The sequence below is a fragment of the Rissa tridactyla genome, chromosome 4 (assembly GCF_028500815.1).
Source record: "Rissa tridactyla isolate bRisTri1 chromosome 4, bRisTri1.patW.cur.20221130, whole genome shotgun sequence".
NCBI classification, from domain to species: domain Eukaryota; kingdom Metazoa; phylum Chordata; class Aves; order Charadriiformes; family Laridae; genus Rissa; species Rissa tridactyla.
The window spans coordinates 64771779-64788880 of NC_071469.1; the positions used below are offsets into that span (position 1 = coordinate 64771779).

The 17102-nt window shown below is 40.1% G+C and overlaps 1 protein-coding gene across 1 annotated transcript in view; it reads left to right on the forward strand.

Moving 5' to 3' along the window:
- Positions 1–17102, forward strand: part of KCNH5 (potassium voltage-gated channel subfamily H member 5) — a 163149-nt gene that overhangs the window by 100543 nt on the left and 45504 nt on the right. Inside the window, exon 8 of the mRNA XM_054199802.1 lies at positions 8552–8751. Coding sequence (XP_054055777.1) covers positions 8552–8751 — 200 coding nt within the window. The remainder of the gene's footprint in view (positions 1–8551; positions 8752–17102) is intronic.

The following is a 17102-nucleotide window of genomic DNA, read 5'->3' on the forward strand; positions in this document are numbered from 1 at the left end:
AGCAGAATTATTCTGAAAATAATAGGATGCAACATCATCTCCAAATTTGAGGCTTTTAATATTGACAGTTAAGTACTTTATTTTGTTCCTTTTGTTCCTAAAAATACCCTATAATTATATACAAATCTATTCTCGCGCAGAGTTCAGGCTGATGAATTTAAATACAGAAAGAAGGAACTACTGAATAGAAGCAGCGTTGCTTTACCTGTGCTCTCTCTCATTAATATTTTCAGGTAGATATTCTAGAAGAAGACGCTGTTATGCTAACACACCTCTCCAGGCTATGCGTTGCCTGTGTTTTATAGCTGGAATCATTTGTCTAATTGTCCCAAATGCATTTTTATTAACTGTGCTGAGATAAATTTGAACATTTAATTAAATGAATAAACAAAGTTAGATTAGAAAGCAGTAGAAAGAATGAGCAAATTGGAAGACTGCAAGGAAAATGAGCAGCTGCAGGAAGTCTGAGCCCATTCGTATTCTATGTTCACCTTTACACTTACGTACAGGTATATCTGTGTGTATGTACATGTATAAATATATGTATTTGTGAGTATCTGAAACACAGCAAAACACAGATTTATACAGTACAAACTTTCACACTGGCATACACAGAAAAACAGAACCTAGGAGCAGAGAGCTAGAAACATCTTCTAGTACAGTCCAGTACTCTGAAGCTGTGTTTACAAATTTCCTGTTATATTTTAACAAGACAGGCAATTTAGATGGTGTTCCTCAGTGTGCAAGTGATGTTCTGGCATCCTGCCTCCAGCAACATTGCTATCCTGAGTTCATCTTAATGTGACAAGAACTTGGTGTCCCACTAAAAAATTCCCTTAAAAATACTAAAAAAAAAAAGCCCCGACAACAGAAAAAAACCCCTCGCAGCTCACATCCAGCAACAAGCTGTCAAGGTGTTTCACACGGTAATACTGGCAGCTGCCAGCATTACTTGTAGAACTTTTTTCTGGAGACGATCCTTTTTGAGCCACTGTTGGTTCCTGTGCTTCCGTGGAATAGTGCTGGAGCCCCTTTGCGTCCTGTGCTTGTTACCGGTGACAATTTTGACACAGTGAGGCACACAGAGGAAAGCACATGGGATGGTTTTGATCTACAGGTGTCAGCACCGGCCAGTAATAACACTAAAGACAGCACTCTGGGAAAGGAGCTGCTTTATTTCTTTGATGGAGAAAGGAAAGAGAAAGATTGATGTGATGGCTAGATGATTGTTTGACAGACACGATTCAGCTTTTTTTGAAATACTGGAGAGATTTGCATGGAAATGAGGCAAAGTTAAAGATAATATTCAAAATGGAGACAGTGATAAATAAGGGATGGAGCAAAGTGCTGGAGGCACGGGTTTGCTGGCATTCACGGTGAACATAATTCTCATGAATTTTGGTCATCTTCCGCCTCTCTACTTTCCTTCTGCACCCACTGCAATTCCCCTTTAGGGAAGTGATTGCACTGTAATTAACATTTACCATTGCGCAGGGCTTTGTGCAACATGTGAAATGCTAGATGTGCCATTTGGTAAGGAGGTGATGGATTTCTGGAGATGAGGCGTTGGTATATGAAATGGTTTGGTTCATTTCACTAATGAATTATTCTCAGTGTTTATGTCATACCCTTCTTATAAATGGAAACTTAAATATTCCTCCCCCAGTTGTCACCGCCAAAGGCTGTGACCCATGACACCCAACTTCCACTGCATATGAAATATGTAGAAAAAGGCCTAACTCTCAGTCTCTTACTCCAGAGCTCTTAGGGAAAAAGTTTCTAGAATTAAGGCCTCTTCACTACAAGACGTGGGTTTTTCAGGCAAAGTGAGGTTTTGCCATTCAGGATAATGGCAGAGCACTGGAACAGGCTGCCCAGAGAGGTGGTGGAGTCTTCGTCTCTGGAGACATTCCAAACCCACCTGGACGTGTTCCTGTGCAACCTGCTCTAGGTGACCCTGCTCTGGCAGGGGGTTGGACTAGATGATCTCCAGAGGTCCCTTCCAACCCTATGATTCTATGATTCTATGATAATGCTGTTTGCCCTGCTGCCTGTCGTGGTGTAATTGCAGCATTTTTCAGGCTGTGCCTTACCACATCGTGCTTAACACCCTTGAATAATATGACAAGGGAGAAGCAGACCCTAGCGGACCCAAAACACGCAAAGCTTTCCGGATGAAAGAAAATTCAGGAAATTGCACCCAAATGCCAAGAGGAGACCGCCGAACTTGTGCATTTCTCGTGGCTAGCAGCATTTCTCAGGTGAATGAACAAAGTAATCTAATAACAAGGGGTGACTGTGGTAGGGGATGTTGAGCAGGGAAGATGTTGTGTGTGGTTTCAAGCTGCTTAGCATCTGCAGCGTCAGGCCAAGGCAGCCCTTGGCCCCTCATCCTTAGGGAGGACAATGTGTAATTTTGTTGTCTGTGCTGCTGGGTAACCTTAGCAAACTTCAGTGTACCTCTGTCACTTCCTCAGGGCTAGAAGTGGAAAAGACTGATAACTATGGGCAACAGTGGCCTTAATTTAAAACTGTCTCAATAGAGCATGGTACTGTGTTTTGCCATACCAGTTTGGCCAGTCTTGGATTGCATCTGTGTGCAAAAATACAGCTAGTCAGCTCGTCACATTTGCATGGTGGAGAGGCATTGGAGCTTTAAAGTAAATATTTTCCTTTAGTTAAGTGCTCTCATTAAAAAAAAAAAAGCTCCCAGTTTCACCATTTGAATGTTAGTGACTGTACAAGTGCAGTTGAAAGTCCTTGGTTTTATAAGGATTTTTGCATAAAATATGCAAAATGCCTAACTGCCTCCAAAGCAGCTGTTCCACTCTGCTGTGCAAGTGGTGTCCACTAGAAAGGGAAGAACAGTGAGTGTGAATTCCTACAGTTTACTACTGATGATCCTTTTGGTTACATACTTACCTAGTTAGTTCTTGGCAAAACAAATATCTCGTCAATGTGAACGGGGATTTTACATTACTGTCATTATCCTCTTACTTTAGAGCTGCATTACTATAGTATTAAGAAGGTGTTGGGTCAGGAAAACAGGGGTGAATGTCGGCTGGACCCATGGAGGAGCTGCGCATCTTAACGTGACTGCAGCATGGGATACAGGCATGCATGGAGGGCCACCACCTCCCTGTGTTGGCAATGTGGGCCATACATCTGGATGCAGGCGCTGTACGTAAAGCGTTTTTCACTTTAGGTCCTTTTGGAAATAAAATGTGAATGCTGGTAAGCTCTGGTGTTGATATCCCCTCCCTGTAAATGGGGAGTAATTGTATTTAGGATGCTGATGGAACACTGCTGTAAAACGGGTGTCAGCATTGCTGCAATGGGGGAGTGTATTTTAACAGCACAATTTTTACCGGGGCCAAGGATTTAAAATTAAAATTGGCCTTTTGAAGAGCTGTAAAACTGCAGGGTTGTGTTGGTGCTTTCAGTAGCAGAGCTGGCAGGCAGGAGTGTCTCTGTGAGGCGGAGGTGGGAGGCTGAGGCTGCGGGGCGGGATGGGGCAGGCGTCAAAAAGATGCTCTGAGACGATGATAAGGGAGGGGGATTATTTTCTTCCAAGTAATACCCTTCCTTGAACAATGTTGATGGATTTGAAGAAAGCTGTTCATTGTGACCGCGACAGCCTGTTGCTGCTGCTGCATCTCAGTGAGGCTGTTGAATTTAGGAGAGGGACACTGCACTGTGCTGCCAGGTGTCACACCGAAAAGTGCCTGCAAACGTTTTGCAATATAAACAGCTGTATTAAGGTGAGGCTGAAAGAAATAACAGAAAACTGCTTAGCTTTTAAAATAATAAATCAGATATTTGAGTACTGGGCTTATATCTAATTATAATTGGTATCTCTATATTGGGGTTTGGATTGAATCTCTCCTGAATGATATAGCTTTAATAATATTAATCTAATAATCTTACAGGAATACCTAATTCCAAAAATTCATTCATTGAAGAAGTTGCAGCTAGCCTCAGCATGCAAAAATGAATATCTATATTTTTCCAGGATCAAGGCCTCATCTTCTTCTTTACGATTACAGTTTAGAGGCACATTGTATACACTTAGATTAATAATAGCCTAGCACAGAGCAGACCATAGGGAAAATTATATCTCTTGATCAAGCCTTCAGTTCCTAAAGGCAGACATTCCTGTCTGGACATGTTTAGCGTACGGTCAGGATAATAAGAGATATGAAATGCTTTGCGATAATTCAGGTAACTCTGTCAGGTTTTTTTTTTTGGAAGTTCCTTGTTTTTAAACAGGCAAAAAGATTTATGTAACACTATTGCTAAATACTTCAAAAATATTTTATGTATGTACAAATATAGCAACACGCATTTTATATATAAAAATATGTAGAATTTAGATGCTTGTATATAATTCAGGGGAGATTTTTCAACTGAAGAGTAAAAATAGAAATTACAATAACAGCTGAACCACCTACCTCATCCTTAGGACTCAGAAAAAAAATTTCTGCATCATTGTATCAAATTGATTTCTATGAAATCTAGTGAAGACTGTTCCAGATTTACACACACAGGACAATCAAGTAAATAAGCATTGCATGACTGTAGGAACATAACAGGAAATGTCTGGAGAAATGCAAGTCATTAAAAAGAAGGTGAATAAATGCAGTTTGACCTAACTAGTCGTTTCAAGAAATTGGGTAAAGTAATTTCACCTTCACCCTCTGTCGCATCATCTCTCGCATTCCTTGTAATCAGAGAGACTAAATTAAAACTATTGAAGTGTATGTATACCTTAGAGATTTCTTTACAGATTGTTTAAATCCTCTTACTGTCAAGAGAGGCACAGTATTTTATTTCCTTCAGGACCTTTTGCAAATGATCTTTACTGCCAGTTCCCCCTGCCAAAAATAATTAAAATACAGCGAAAGTGAAATGCTCTCGGTAGTGCCTTTGTTTTTTAAAGGTGGGGGGTAAGGTTCACACTTGGCACTGCAACGTTGGCTCATTAAATAGGGATGCTCTGAGAAATCTTTGTTTGCTTGTTACAGGCACTAAGGGTCATTGATGGAGAGCCTTAAACCTTTAAAGGCTGAGAAAGGCAAGATCAGCGTTAGGTGCTCGCCAGCACGTCCAGACGTAGGCACGTGCCCGCACGTGTGCGTCTGTGCGTAGGGGATCCAACGGGCTCTGGAGGCTGTGGGCTTCCTGAGCTGAGACATCTCTGCCAACTGAGGATCTGATCCACCTCACCTCTCTGTTCTGTCCCCTCTCTGTCGTATTTGCAGCTGATGCAACTACCCCAGCCTAAAGTTGAGTGGGGAAGAGCAAAGACAGGTCATTTGTATTTTTAAGGCAGACTAACCTCTCCTCATTAGACCCTCCCAAGCAGAGGACTCTTTCCCTGTAGATAAGTGTCACAACAGGTGTAACAGTTGCAATGCAAATGATTTTATATATACATTTAGTATTTCCTTATCAGCACAAACTTATTTTGTTGCATACCAAGACCTGCAAAACGATAAATACTAGCTTTTCTAAATGGCCTCCTTTTCTAGATTTCATATAGAGAACAGTGACGGGGAGCTGATTTTCAGAGAGGTCGATTTTCCATGCCAAATTATGAAAAATGTGCTCTCCCCCAAAAAACAGCGAACTGGTCCCCGCAGTGACCAGTGTTGGTCTAGGAAAGCACCATGAGCAATGGGAGTCTTTGAGGGACAGCCTCAAAGCTGTGAAGATCCAAGTAGGTTCCTTTTACATGTTTGCCAAAGGCCCCTCCGTGCAGTAACCTGTAAGAAAAGTGGAATATTTCGATGAACTCAACCATGTGTCTTTACCATTTCCAATAGGTGGCAAAGGAAGGCTTTGATTTCCAACAGAGGGATAATGCTGGTTCTGTTTGTGCAGACTCTATGGCATGTAGGCTTGTGAATTCTGGCTTAGTGAGGTACTGCTGGGTAAAGCTTCCAGCAATTTTGCAGGCTTGATCCAATGATTTATTCTATCTGTAATTTCTTGAACAAACATACTCTTTAAAAAGAGTACAACTTTCCAGGACCCTATATTGAGAGACAGAGAACTAGAATTCCTCTTCTGGCTCTATACTTTCTACAAATTGTTTCTACCAAAGTGTAATTTTTTTGCAGAGAAGGTAATATGTGCTGGTTGCTTCAGACATGCCGTTTTCACCATGGCATTCTTAGCTGTTTCCAACCTGGCAGGTGTCAGAGTTTAATCTCTGTTTTCCCACCTTACACTGTGCCACGTTTTCAGACAACCTGTATCCTCTGCGTGGGTTTGCATGGCCAGTTGGGTTGTATGCACTGTCATTGCATATGCAGTCTAGCTGTAGTTACAGGCTTGCATAAATTTTACTCATGCAGAAAGGCAGGGCTTTGGGGACAGTTATGGCTTTTCTTTACACTTATAGTCACAGTCCTTTCCAGGTGTATCTAACATCAGAGAGGAGACGAGAGATATTCTGCAGTCACATATCTGACAAGCTGAGTTCATGACAAATCAGCAACTGTTCTTCAGAAGGACGAGGGATATTGCACTTAGGACATGTGACACTCCATCAAATTTGTCCTACTACAAAAGTCCAAAAGAGTGGAGAAACCTGGGAAAAAAAAGGAAAAAAGTCAAGTGGCGTTCATCCATCTAGACTTTTTTGTAATCCGCATACCCTTATACTCTGAGTGAGTGTTGATATATATCAGAATGGGTACAGAGGAAGAGAAAACCTGTCAGTAGCTAGCAGATATGATACAACGATCAGTAAAGCGAGGAAAAAAACCCTACCCCTGTAAAGAGCTTTATTTCTGGATATCACATAGAGTATTAATCTGCTGTGTTTTCTAAAACTGAAACATCTTCGCTGCACGTTGCGTGACCTTGCTTGATATGATCTTGTCTGTTGAAACGAAAAATCCCAAGACTCTGATGAAACAATGGACATCGTATTTCTGATGAACTTCAGCATCTTCATCTACACGGGCGTAGTAAAAAGCACTGTGAGAAAAGGAAGTACAATTTTTCTATTCGACAGGTTTTAGGAAAGCACCGTGTTGCTTTAAAAATGCCACTTCTCAAATAGGGGTGATAAACAACAGTAAAGGAGTATGAAACAAAGTGAGTTTTCTGGAATGAGGTAGAAATTTGTTGTGTAGAGGGAAGACATTATGCACTGAGAGATGGAAGGCTTTTTTCCCTTTCACAGTGGGTTATTTCTTACCATTTGTAGGCTGCAGTTGTTTTTCAAAAAAAGCTATATGGAAATGCATAGCTGCATTCTGCTATAAAGTACCTCAGAGCAAAGATTATTAAAAATGACAGGCACATTTCTGTCTATTTGATAATGTCAAGAGCAGAAGTAGAGTGCTGCTCATTGGTGTTATGAGATATCAGAATAATTCTCTTTTCTGCAAAATCTGTAACGCCTAATGGAAGAATGTCATTTTGGGCTTGCTTGCACGGGTAATTACATTGTGACTCAATACGGCACCTTAGACTTGCTTGACTTTAAGAGCATCTTTCAATCCACCGCTATTCAAGACAGCACTAGCAAGGTGTGCATAGAAGTGTTTGCTTAAATGTTTTGCTGACTTTAGGCTTCAGAAATTAACTGGTCTCCATCAAATAGCGTTCATTGCATTACACTTGTAGTAGTATACTGAGGTCGATGCTGTTTCAATTGGAAAGGCTTAGTTAAAACATGTGATTTCCTTGAATATGGCATGTCATTGGTTGGTGTTGAACAACTCGACTGGCTGAGTTTGACAGTAACAGTGGCATGTTTGGAAAGGAGAGAATCGAAAAAGAGGAGAAGGCAACTCCAGGAGTAGTTTGAGGTAGTGTTTCCTACTTTACCGTGTCCTCCTCTTGCCCTAGTGGTATGTCCTCAGCAATGAGGTAAACTTGGGACTTTCTATTGTTCACTAATCCAATTTTTCTCTCTTTGGAATCATTAGTGACTGGCATCTAGAGTTGACATGAGATACCCAAGTCATCTGCTGGGGCTGTCTGTGAAAATGGCCTTCTGAATGTTTCTTGTGCACGCCTTGGCCATTGACACAGGAACCCATTTGTATAGATATCTCACTGCCAGGCTTCCCAGGTTCCTTTCTTCTGGATTTCATTTCTTCATTGGGACCGAGGCCATTCTCTACTCATAGCATGTGCTAGCTGAGCCTGTCTTACAGGAGATCTACATGATTCTTTGGATAGTGTCTTCAAGGTTTACTGGTAGGCTGCAGCTACATTTGAAAATTAGTTTGGATTAGTATAGGGTACAGAGTTAAAACGCACCACTCTGTGTGTGGACAAGATCTGTATGACTTATTTTGTAAATTAATGCAGACTGTGTGGCTGTATAAGCTGTATGCATAAATTCAATAAGTACCTCTGTATGTGTATGTGTGTGAGAGTGTGTACAGAAATAGAAATGTTCAGTTACATCTATATATTTGCAGCATTTTGTAACCATACATAAAATTCTTTGAAGTTATCCTTGAATTACGAGTAGCAGTTACTGGAGCTTACATATTTATTTTTAATTATCTTTGGTTTTTTTCAGCTCTTCTTTATGCAACTATTTTTGGAAACGTCACCACCATTTTCCAGCAAATGTATGCCAACACCAACCGATACCATGAGATGTTGAACAATGTGAGGGATTTCCTAAAATTATATCAAGTCCCAAAAGGCCTTAGTGAAAGAGTCATGGATTATATTGTCTCAACCTGGTCCATGTCTAAAGGAATTGACACAGAGAAGGTATGAGTATGTGAGGTAACAATTTAGATAGCAAGATTTTGTGTCCATTGAGTACTTTCTTAGAAACAGGCCTGTGTAACAGCATATAACTTACTAACAAATTCTTAACTGCATGCTACTCCGTTATTATGTTTGTGTTTGGATTGAAACGTGGATGTTTTAAAAAAGGACTGTTTTGCTGCTTTGGAAATATGCCTTTATTTTTCATTATGGTAAATGTTTTCTCCTTTCCAGTCTTACTTTGCCTAAATACTAAATAATTTTAATGTACTTAACTACTGAAATCAACGGGAAATTGGTCTTCAAATTAGTCCAAGAACATAATTTGGTGTTTCACCTAAATCAGTATTATTCTGAAAAGTATTGGCATCTGTGAGTTGCAATGAAATGAGTTTGATTGGCTTGGACCTTTTGCTGATGCCCAGGACATCAACATATCCATCAGCATAATTAGTACAGGATTTAATGGCAGTAGAGATTGATCTCCTTGAGCTAAAATCTCTTGGCTAGAACTTAAGGCCTTTGGTACGGAGATACAGAAAATGTGGCACTGCTGGCAGCCATGCAGGGTAGAAGTCCTACAGGACTTTAGCCCTCAGAAAGGACTGGTCATTTAGGTTTCTTCAAAAGCTCATTAAAGAAGAAGGTTGTCTTTGGAGGGTGATTTGTTGTGTGCCAGGACAGACCAAGTGAATTGTCCTCAGGGCCTCTCTTTCTCCATGATATGTGCAGTGAGTCTATCTAGCCATGGATATTCCAGAGAGCTGAAGTCAGATGGAAGGGTTTCCACCTGCAATACCTTGAATGTAGGCAAGATATAACATTTTTAGGTCTAGATTTTTGGTCGGTGGAGATCAGCAATGCCCCTGTGGCTTCTGTGAGCCTGGTACACATCGGCTGAAATTAGGCATTCAAGCTCCAGTTTCCATGAAGGTTTCCTTCCTAAGAAGTTAAAAGGCAAGTGTCCAAGGGAGGCTAAGGAAGCATCATGGCAGATTAATATCTTAAGATGTCTAGTGCTTGCAGAGCTTTGAAGTTCTTGCTTCAGTAGAATCTACTGCGTAATATGGGATGATGGTGCAGCTTGTTCAGATACGCCAAGATGAAGTCACTACACTGAAAAATTTAGTCTTGCATCATGCTGATGCAACAGCAGTTATCTTATTAATCATCTGCTGTGAAATTCAGTTTACCATCATGAATACAACTATTTTAAGTAACAAGGATTTTGATTTCTTTGATTCTTGTGCTTCAGTATGTCACATTCTTTAATATGTTAACTTCTTATACACTAATACCCTAACTTCCCAGTGCTGATTCATACAGTGTTAAGTGAGCTTTTATATTGTAAACTACTGTAAATGCATTCAGTCCTATTGTGTAAACTCAAAACTATGTGAAAATTCAACTTTCGTTTGCATTTATCTCCTTGCAGTTAAGCGAGAATCCTGTATTATTCCACTACAGTTTCATTAGATTTTAATGATGCTTTGCAGTTAATTAGGAGAACCTATGCTTTAATTACTGAAATTTCCTTCTATAGTTTCCGCATGTCCGGTTTTATAGATTATAAAATGCAGTTAGAGCCATAATCTTCAACTCATGGTAAGCAGTGTTCTCTGGTCTGTAAGACAGTAGTGGCTGCTTAGCTAGATAATTAATATGGCTGTAAAATCTGTGACTTAGGTTTTTAACAATTTTCCCTTGGTAAAGACTTGCCTAAACTTAGGCCTGGATCCAAAACCTATTTAAAACAGTGGAAGGATTTCAGGAACCTCTGCATCTGGACATCAGTAGTTGCATCTAATCGAACTTCCCAGAAAAGCCCATGTTACAGAAGAAGAGAGACAAGATAAAAGTAAGAACTTGAGCACCGGTTTGAATATTGTGGTGTTTTGTATCCCTTACAGCCTGCAAGTCTGCAAAAGCAACAGCACCAGCGGCCTGTAGTGCCGGCACTGAGCATCCCTGGGTCTGTAAGAGTGCAAGGATCAGGCAGTTTGCTTTCAGCTGCAGGACCTTAGCCAAAGCCAGGATTTGTATTAGCAAAAGGGTGGAAAGCTGTGTTGTAGCCAGGCAGCCTTCCTATCTCCACTCAGGAAGGTGTTACAGTGACCTTCACCAAAACAAATGAGAAAATGTTGTAAATCCCAACTGAGAAATGATAGAAACAGTGGTACAGTCCCAGAGACTAGTCATATAGAGTGGATCGTTTCTCTTGCATTAGTTCCTTCATTACCCCTTCAAACCCTGTTGTGAGACCCTCTGCATTTAAATTTAATCCATCTGCACTAACCCTAGAGCAGCAAGTGGATGCGAGCGCACTACAGGGGACCTCCAAGGTACACAAAATCAAGTCAGATTTATTACCGTAGACACAGTGGGGCTAATGGGGCTACATTGCACCTGCAGGTGACCTGCTAAATCCAGATAGTGCTTCAACGTAGGTTGGAATAGGGGATTATTGCCCCAGGTCTTGAATTGCTTCTCTGCACTGCTTTGTCTGACAGCCTGGATGTGACCTTAGGGGTTTCTTCCAGTCTAGTTTTCAAAGCTCCAGTAATGAGATTCTGACCAGTCTGTTGTCTGGATATCTTTGCATCACATGATTTCCCATTCTCCTTAATTTTGATGAACTTTTCAACAAGCTTCTTATTATCTTGCAAAACACGTGTGTTCATGACACATGATAATTAGTGAGGAATTTCTCAACTTTTCAATTTCCATCAGACAGCTCAGACAGTTTCCATCATCCAAGGATGTTTTTCAACCTAACATACAGTATTACATCCTAAACTGTTCCAAATATATCTGCATTATCACACTGCAATGTGTTTTGCAACATCATTTGCCACAAATTTATAATGCATTTCATTCAGTCACTCAGCATGTTGAAATGGCTTGCTTTTGAAATCCAAATTCAAAGAATAAAAAGGTTAATGTACTAAAAAAGAACGAAATTCTTATGAGTTTTACAGTAGGTTCCTGTGGTGATGAACAATCCTAGCAATTTGATGGAGTAAAAATAAACACATGTGCATGTGTTTCTTTGATAACTGAAGATTTTAAATTCATATGCTTGAAATTAAAATATAAGTTAATAATTTGATTGGAATTACTACCGCTACACATATTGCTACCACTACACATATTACTACCACTTAATATGTGTCGATTCATTGCATCAGAGCTCAAATATCTATTCTTGAATGACAGATTCAGTGCATAGTCACAAAGAAGATCTTGGCTAAAACTGGTAAGGATGAGAGGGGAACTGAAGGCAAAGTGGAACTTAGAGTGGAGGAAGTTTAATGAAGATCTCTAGACTTTGCTGCTTGTGAGAGCAAACTGCCCAGAACAGAACTTTGTTTTAAAGCCGTTTTAAAGCCCCAGTCTGTTGTCCTTGTATGTGGAAGAGGACTTGTGCAAGAGCACACTGAAGTGACGGTGCCTTAAGCACAGGATTTTGGCTTCCCTGCTCTCCTTGGGAATAGCTCATCTTCAAATCCTGTCTTCAAGCCACAGTGCTTCAGCCTGTCTCTGAGTATTCACAAATAAGGAATTAACAATGACACTAAAAGCATTAGTGTATTTATTATTATTACTTAAGGGGAAGCAAGCAGCCTCTGATCCATAATCTTAAATCACTTAAACATGAGAGCCCTCCTCTGACAGCTGGGATGATATATGTAATACATGCACATGGACTCTTATCTCCTGGTGTAATAGTGGCTCAAAAAGATGGATTTTTTTTTTTTTTAGGTTTAATGCTACAGGTTTCAGGGTTATTCATCTAATAATGAGCAGAGCTAAAGACGTGACAAAACTAAGAACCCTTTATATACTAAAAAGTATCTCTCATCCAGCAGAACCTCGTTTTTTGAGAGGTAAAAAAGAGGCAGTACATTCTCTGTATATGACCATTTTTAAGCAGCTGAAAAAAATCTTTACAATAATAATTTGATACATGAAACGCACACTGAATTCAAATCTCTTAGTTTTTACTGAAATCTCTAGGCAGCAAATGAAAAATTTATAGTTATTAGCTCTTCTATAAGAAATAGGTCATTATACTTGAAAGCCTAACAAGCATTAACTAACATGAGGATGTCTCAAGGTCTCATCTTATAATAACGTTCTGAAATGTCAGTAAAACCCAAAGATTTTCTTCTTGACCTCTATACTGTTGTATGGCTTAAGATTTGCTCAGAAAGCAATTAAATAAATGTCTATCACATTTTAATAGTCGGTTCCTTCAGAAAAGCCATAGGTTGAAAGAGAAAAAAGGCATCTATTTAGTCTCAACCTAAGCATCAATGGTGATTTGGATAATGAGAGCCAATTCCACATTGCAATGACTGAAATGGAAATAATGGGAAAATAACACAGTATTAAAACTATTCATTGCTGTCCCACTAAGCTTTCATGCAGGAGAGATGGGTTTATGGTAAATAGACATAGGTTGTAACTTTATTAAACATTAATCTACAGAAGGACAGTGCAGTTTAGTTGTGTTTGCTGTTAGTAATATCTTCAAGAGCTGTAGTAATAATTAGCGATACCCTGAGATGAATAGGGGAATCAGGCTGCCGTTCCTGTGGTGTTCCATCACGTAGAGATGTCTGTAAGTGCTGGCTGGATTTCCTCGTGGATGACCGGGGTAGAAGGCTTCCAAGCTTCGTGGCCAAAGAAAACTTCTACAAAATTAGGTGTGACAGCTACATACAATTCCCTGCTGAAGAGGGAAGGTAAAAATCGTTTGGACAAGTATTTTTGTTTCGTTGTAGAGGCGGGGTTGTTGGTCGTTCCTTGCAGATCGGGACGAGGTGAACAAGAAGTCTTCCCTCGCCTCACAGAGCTGAGCTAGGACCAGGTACAGTTGCAATCCACGGTTCTTTGGAGAGCGGGATGCAGGAGAGACGGTCAGGGTCTCACTGTCCTTCACATGGGTCCAAGAGTGGGGCCTGTGCACCAGTGGGTCTTTCTGTTTCACCTTTATGGATGGTATGGATTATTTACTTCTTGTATGCACTGTGCAGAGCCAGGAAAGATTATCCACAGTTATCTCTGCCTCTTGGATGTGTTCATCTTGGGATTGATACAGATTAAACTATTAACCTGTCATGCCTGAGGAAGTGCCAGGGCTATACACCATGGCTATGGAGCAGCTCATGAGCTTATTTTCTGGGGGAAGAAGTACCCGAGTGGATGGGTCAGGCATTTTCCTGAGCACTGCCAACAAGGGGATGGAGCTGACAGAGGGGCTGTCAGTTCCAGAGACCACATTTAGGGGAAGGTCTTCTCCAGATCTGTTTTCTTAATGCTTTTCAACCTTGAATGTCTTTATATAATGCTGCATGTTAGAAAATAAAGCCACCTCCAGAAGAAGCAAAAAATAAAACAAGCCATTGATCGACTCCATTCTTCCAAGGGTGACCTTTGTGCCAGTTGTCACTCCAAAAAATGTTGTGACTTGAGAAATTCTTTGATGTATGCCATATTCTTTCTGGTGTTTATTTTTCTTTCTTTCTTTTATCTAAAAAGTTAATTTTAATGATAGAATTCTCCATAGTCTGCTATCCTTTGCTGCATTAGAAGATCATGTGATGATTTGTGTATTATAGCAAAACAGAAAGCAATAAAACTTTTAACTGTTCTGAGACTTCTACAACCCTTAGGCAACCTGGGATCTGCTACTTTGGGTCATTGGTGGATTTTACCAGTGTGCCATAGTGCGTTAGACAAACCAGCAGGCCCTGTGCTGGTGATCCCCTTGATTCCTTAAAACACATGGTGATGCTTCTTGTATTCCCCTGTTTTTCACACCTTTAGCCAGATTCTATCTGTGTTGACAATACTGAATTTAATGTAATCGAGAGCCAGTTTCTAGGAATTTTTTAATGTCTCTAATACTTTTTACTCAGTTAAAAAGTGGTTAATTTTATTACTATGCCACTAAATCTAACCATTTTTATCACTGGTTCAGATCGTGTGTTGTTAACAAGAAAACAAGCCAAACTCAGCTTATTAGACTTGATTTTCAGATCTCGGTTTCTGAGCATTTAAATCCAAGTGACCTTGTATTTTAGTGCAATTAAAACGGAGCACACCACTGCTGCTGAAATTCAGTTCTTCGTGCCAAGATATTCCGTGATGTATTAAAGATTACCCTAATGCATGCGGGGTTAAAAACTGCTCAGTTTCATACATCACCTTTGAGTTACTTACAAAATTACCTGATTATTACAGGAAAATGCTCTGTGATTTGCCAACCAGCTATCTTCTTAACTTTGTCTCTTTGGCCTTCATCCACTGCCGAATGTAACACTTTTAGTCAGATCTGTAAAAGAATTCAACACTCAAATAAGCCAAATCCTAAAAATCTGAATAACTTGGTCAGGTGCCTAAGAGGGTATTGCGGTTTTTTGGAAAGAACTGACCTTGATTATGAGTGCTGAATACATCTGAGAACCCAGAGCTTTTCTCCACAAAATAAAAAGAACTATCTGTGGCTTATTGGTTAGAAGTTGGAGGGGTTTCTTCATTTGTTGTCAAAGCTGACATTTTTCTTATGGTTATTCATTTAGGAAACGGTCCTTGTTATTCCACTGCTAAGACTGTCTAGAGTCTTTGCTTGAGTATCAGTCAAATATCCTGTAGCTACAACCCCAAGAAAGTAAGAATCCTGTGTGCTGAATGAGAATTGCAAATAGATAGCGTTCATGATTCACTGGCCCCTGTCCTTTTTGTTAACAAGTCTTAACAGATTCTGTAACATTTGCTGAGACATCCTATAGTGTTTTCCAGCTGGGGAAGATTTTTTAAAAAATCCTTAAACCCGTCCTAAATGATATTGTTTGGACACACTCTTAATCTGTTCAGTTTTTGTTTCGATTCATTTGCCTTTCTTTGAGTTCTTTATAATCTCTGCTCCCTGTAGAGTTCTTTGAGCTGTTCAAGGGGCTTATCTTAAACTGCCCGAGCATGCTGAGGAAATGGATGGGAGAGGGAAAAAAATCGGATGGAACCTCCTTGGGAATTTTATTCCCCCCCTACAGATTTCAAGCTGAAACGATAGTGAGATGTTTTGTGCCAATTCCCTGTGAGTCTTCCAGAGCTGGTTACGGCCTTTCCCAGTCTCTAGCAGCAACCACAAACTTTTCACTCACCGCCAGCATTTTATGTGTGCTATAGGGTGCTCTAGAGACGACAGCGGTGTTGAATCTCTGCACTGGGTGTCGTGTTGGGGTGTGTATCAGTTGGGTGCCAGGTGATGATGGCAGAGCTCAGCAATTGTCTTACAGTAACTTTGAGAAGGTTTAATTTTCTGTGTGAAGAAGGGAAGTGATAAATGTTATTCTGTGCTTTACTTTCTCCTCTCTCAGCTTTGTAGTGGTTCAGGTCTTTATGGATACATGCATACTGTTCATGTGTGGCATGGAGCCTTGCTTCTTTTCTGGTAGAAACGCAGCTTATACAGCCAATGAGGATTTTTCTCTGGGTAGAAATTGACTTTCTCCTCTGATTTTTCATTGAAACATAGCAGGTTCTGTTCTTTCATGCTGCTTGGATGCATATGGGAAAGCTGACTGCGAAGTCTGTGGCTACAGATTTATTACAGAGCAACTTCTGTAGCAGCACAAGCATCTGGTCCCTGCAGACTGCCTGCTCCAAGTCGTGTGCTCCAAAACCATCAGTTAGTAAAGCATTGCAGTCAGCAACCTTAATATCCTGCCTAGCTTATAAACTGCAAGTTTCACTAAGAAAGGTCTTGAAATCTCTAAGGAAATTTCTTCTTCAGAAATTTGTCTTGGTGGTTTTTGATATGCTGCTGAAAGAATACACAGGTTAGAACAAATGTCCCAGCTGAATTTTGGTTCTACTGGCATGAAGTGTTGGAGGCATTTCAGTGAAACAGTAGATTGAGTGTTACAGGATATCCTCTCCCTTAAATTGAATTTCTCTTTTATGCCCATGTGTGTGCATTTGTACACCATATGGGCTCACGTACGACCATGTTGCTACTAGTTTGTGTCTTTTTAGTTGCATGCTGCTTTAAAAATGCTGTGATCTTAGTAAGAGCATTTCACATTAAGAGTGTTGAAGTCTTGTGTGATAACGGATCATTTTCAGAAGAATATTTATCTGAATTTGAAGTGCTCGTTTTCTCATTTTCTGCTCTTAGGATCTTTGGACTATTTAATCATTAGCTTCCAAATGCTTCTGTGTGATCCCATATCCCATTATGTGTCTTCTTGGAAGTAGAAAAATTACTATGTACTGTAATCTGTGTCACCAACAACCACTTTCTACAGTACAACTAATACCGAAGCTTGTGGCATACATGAGAC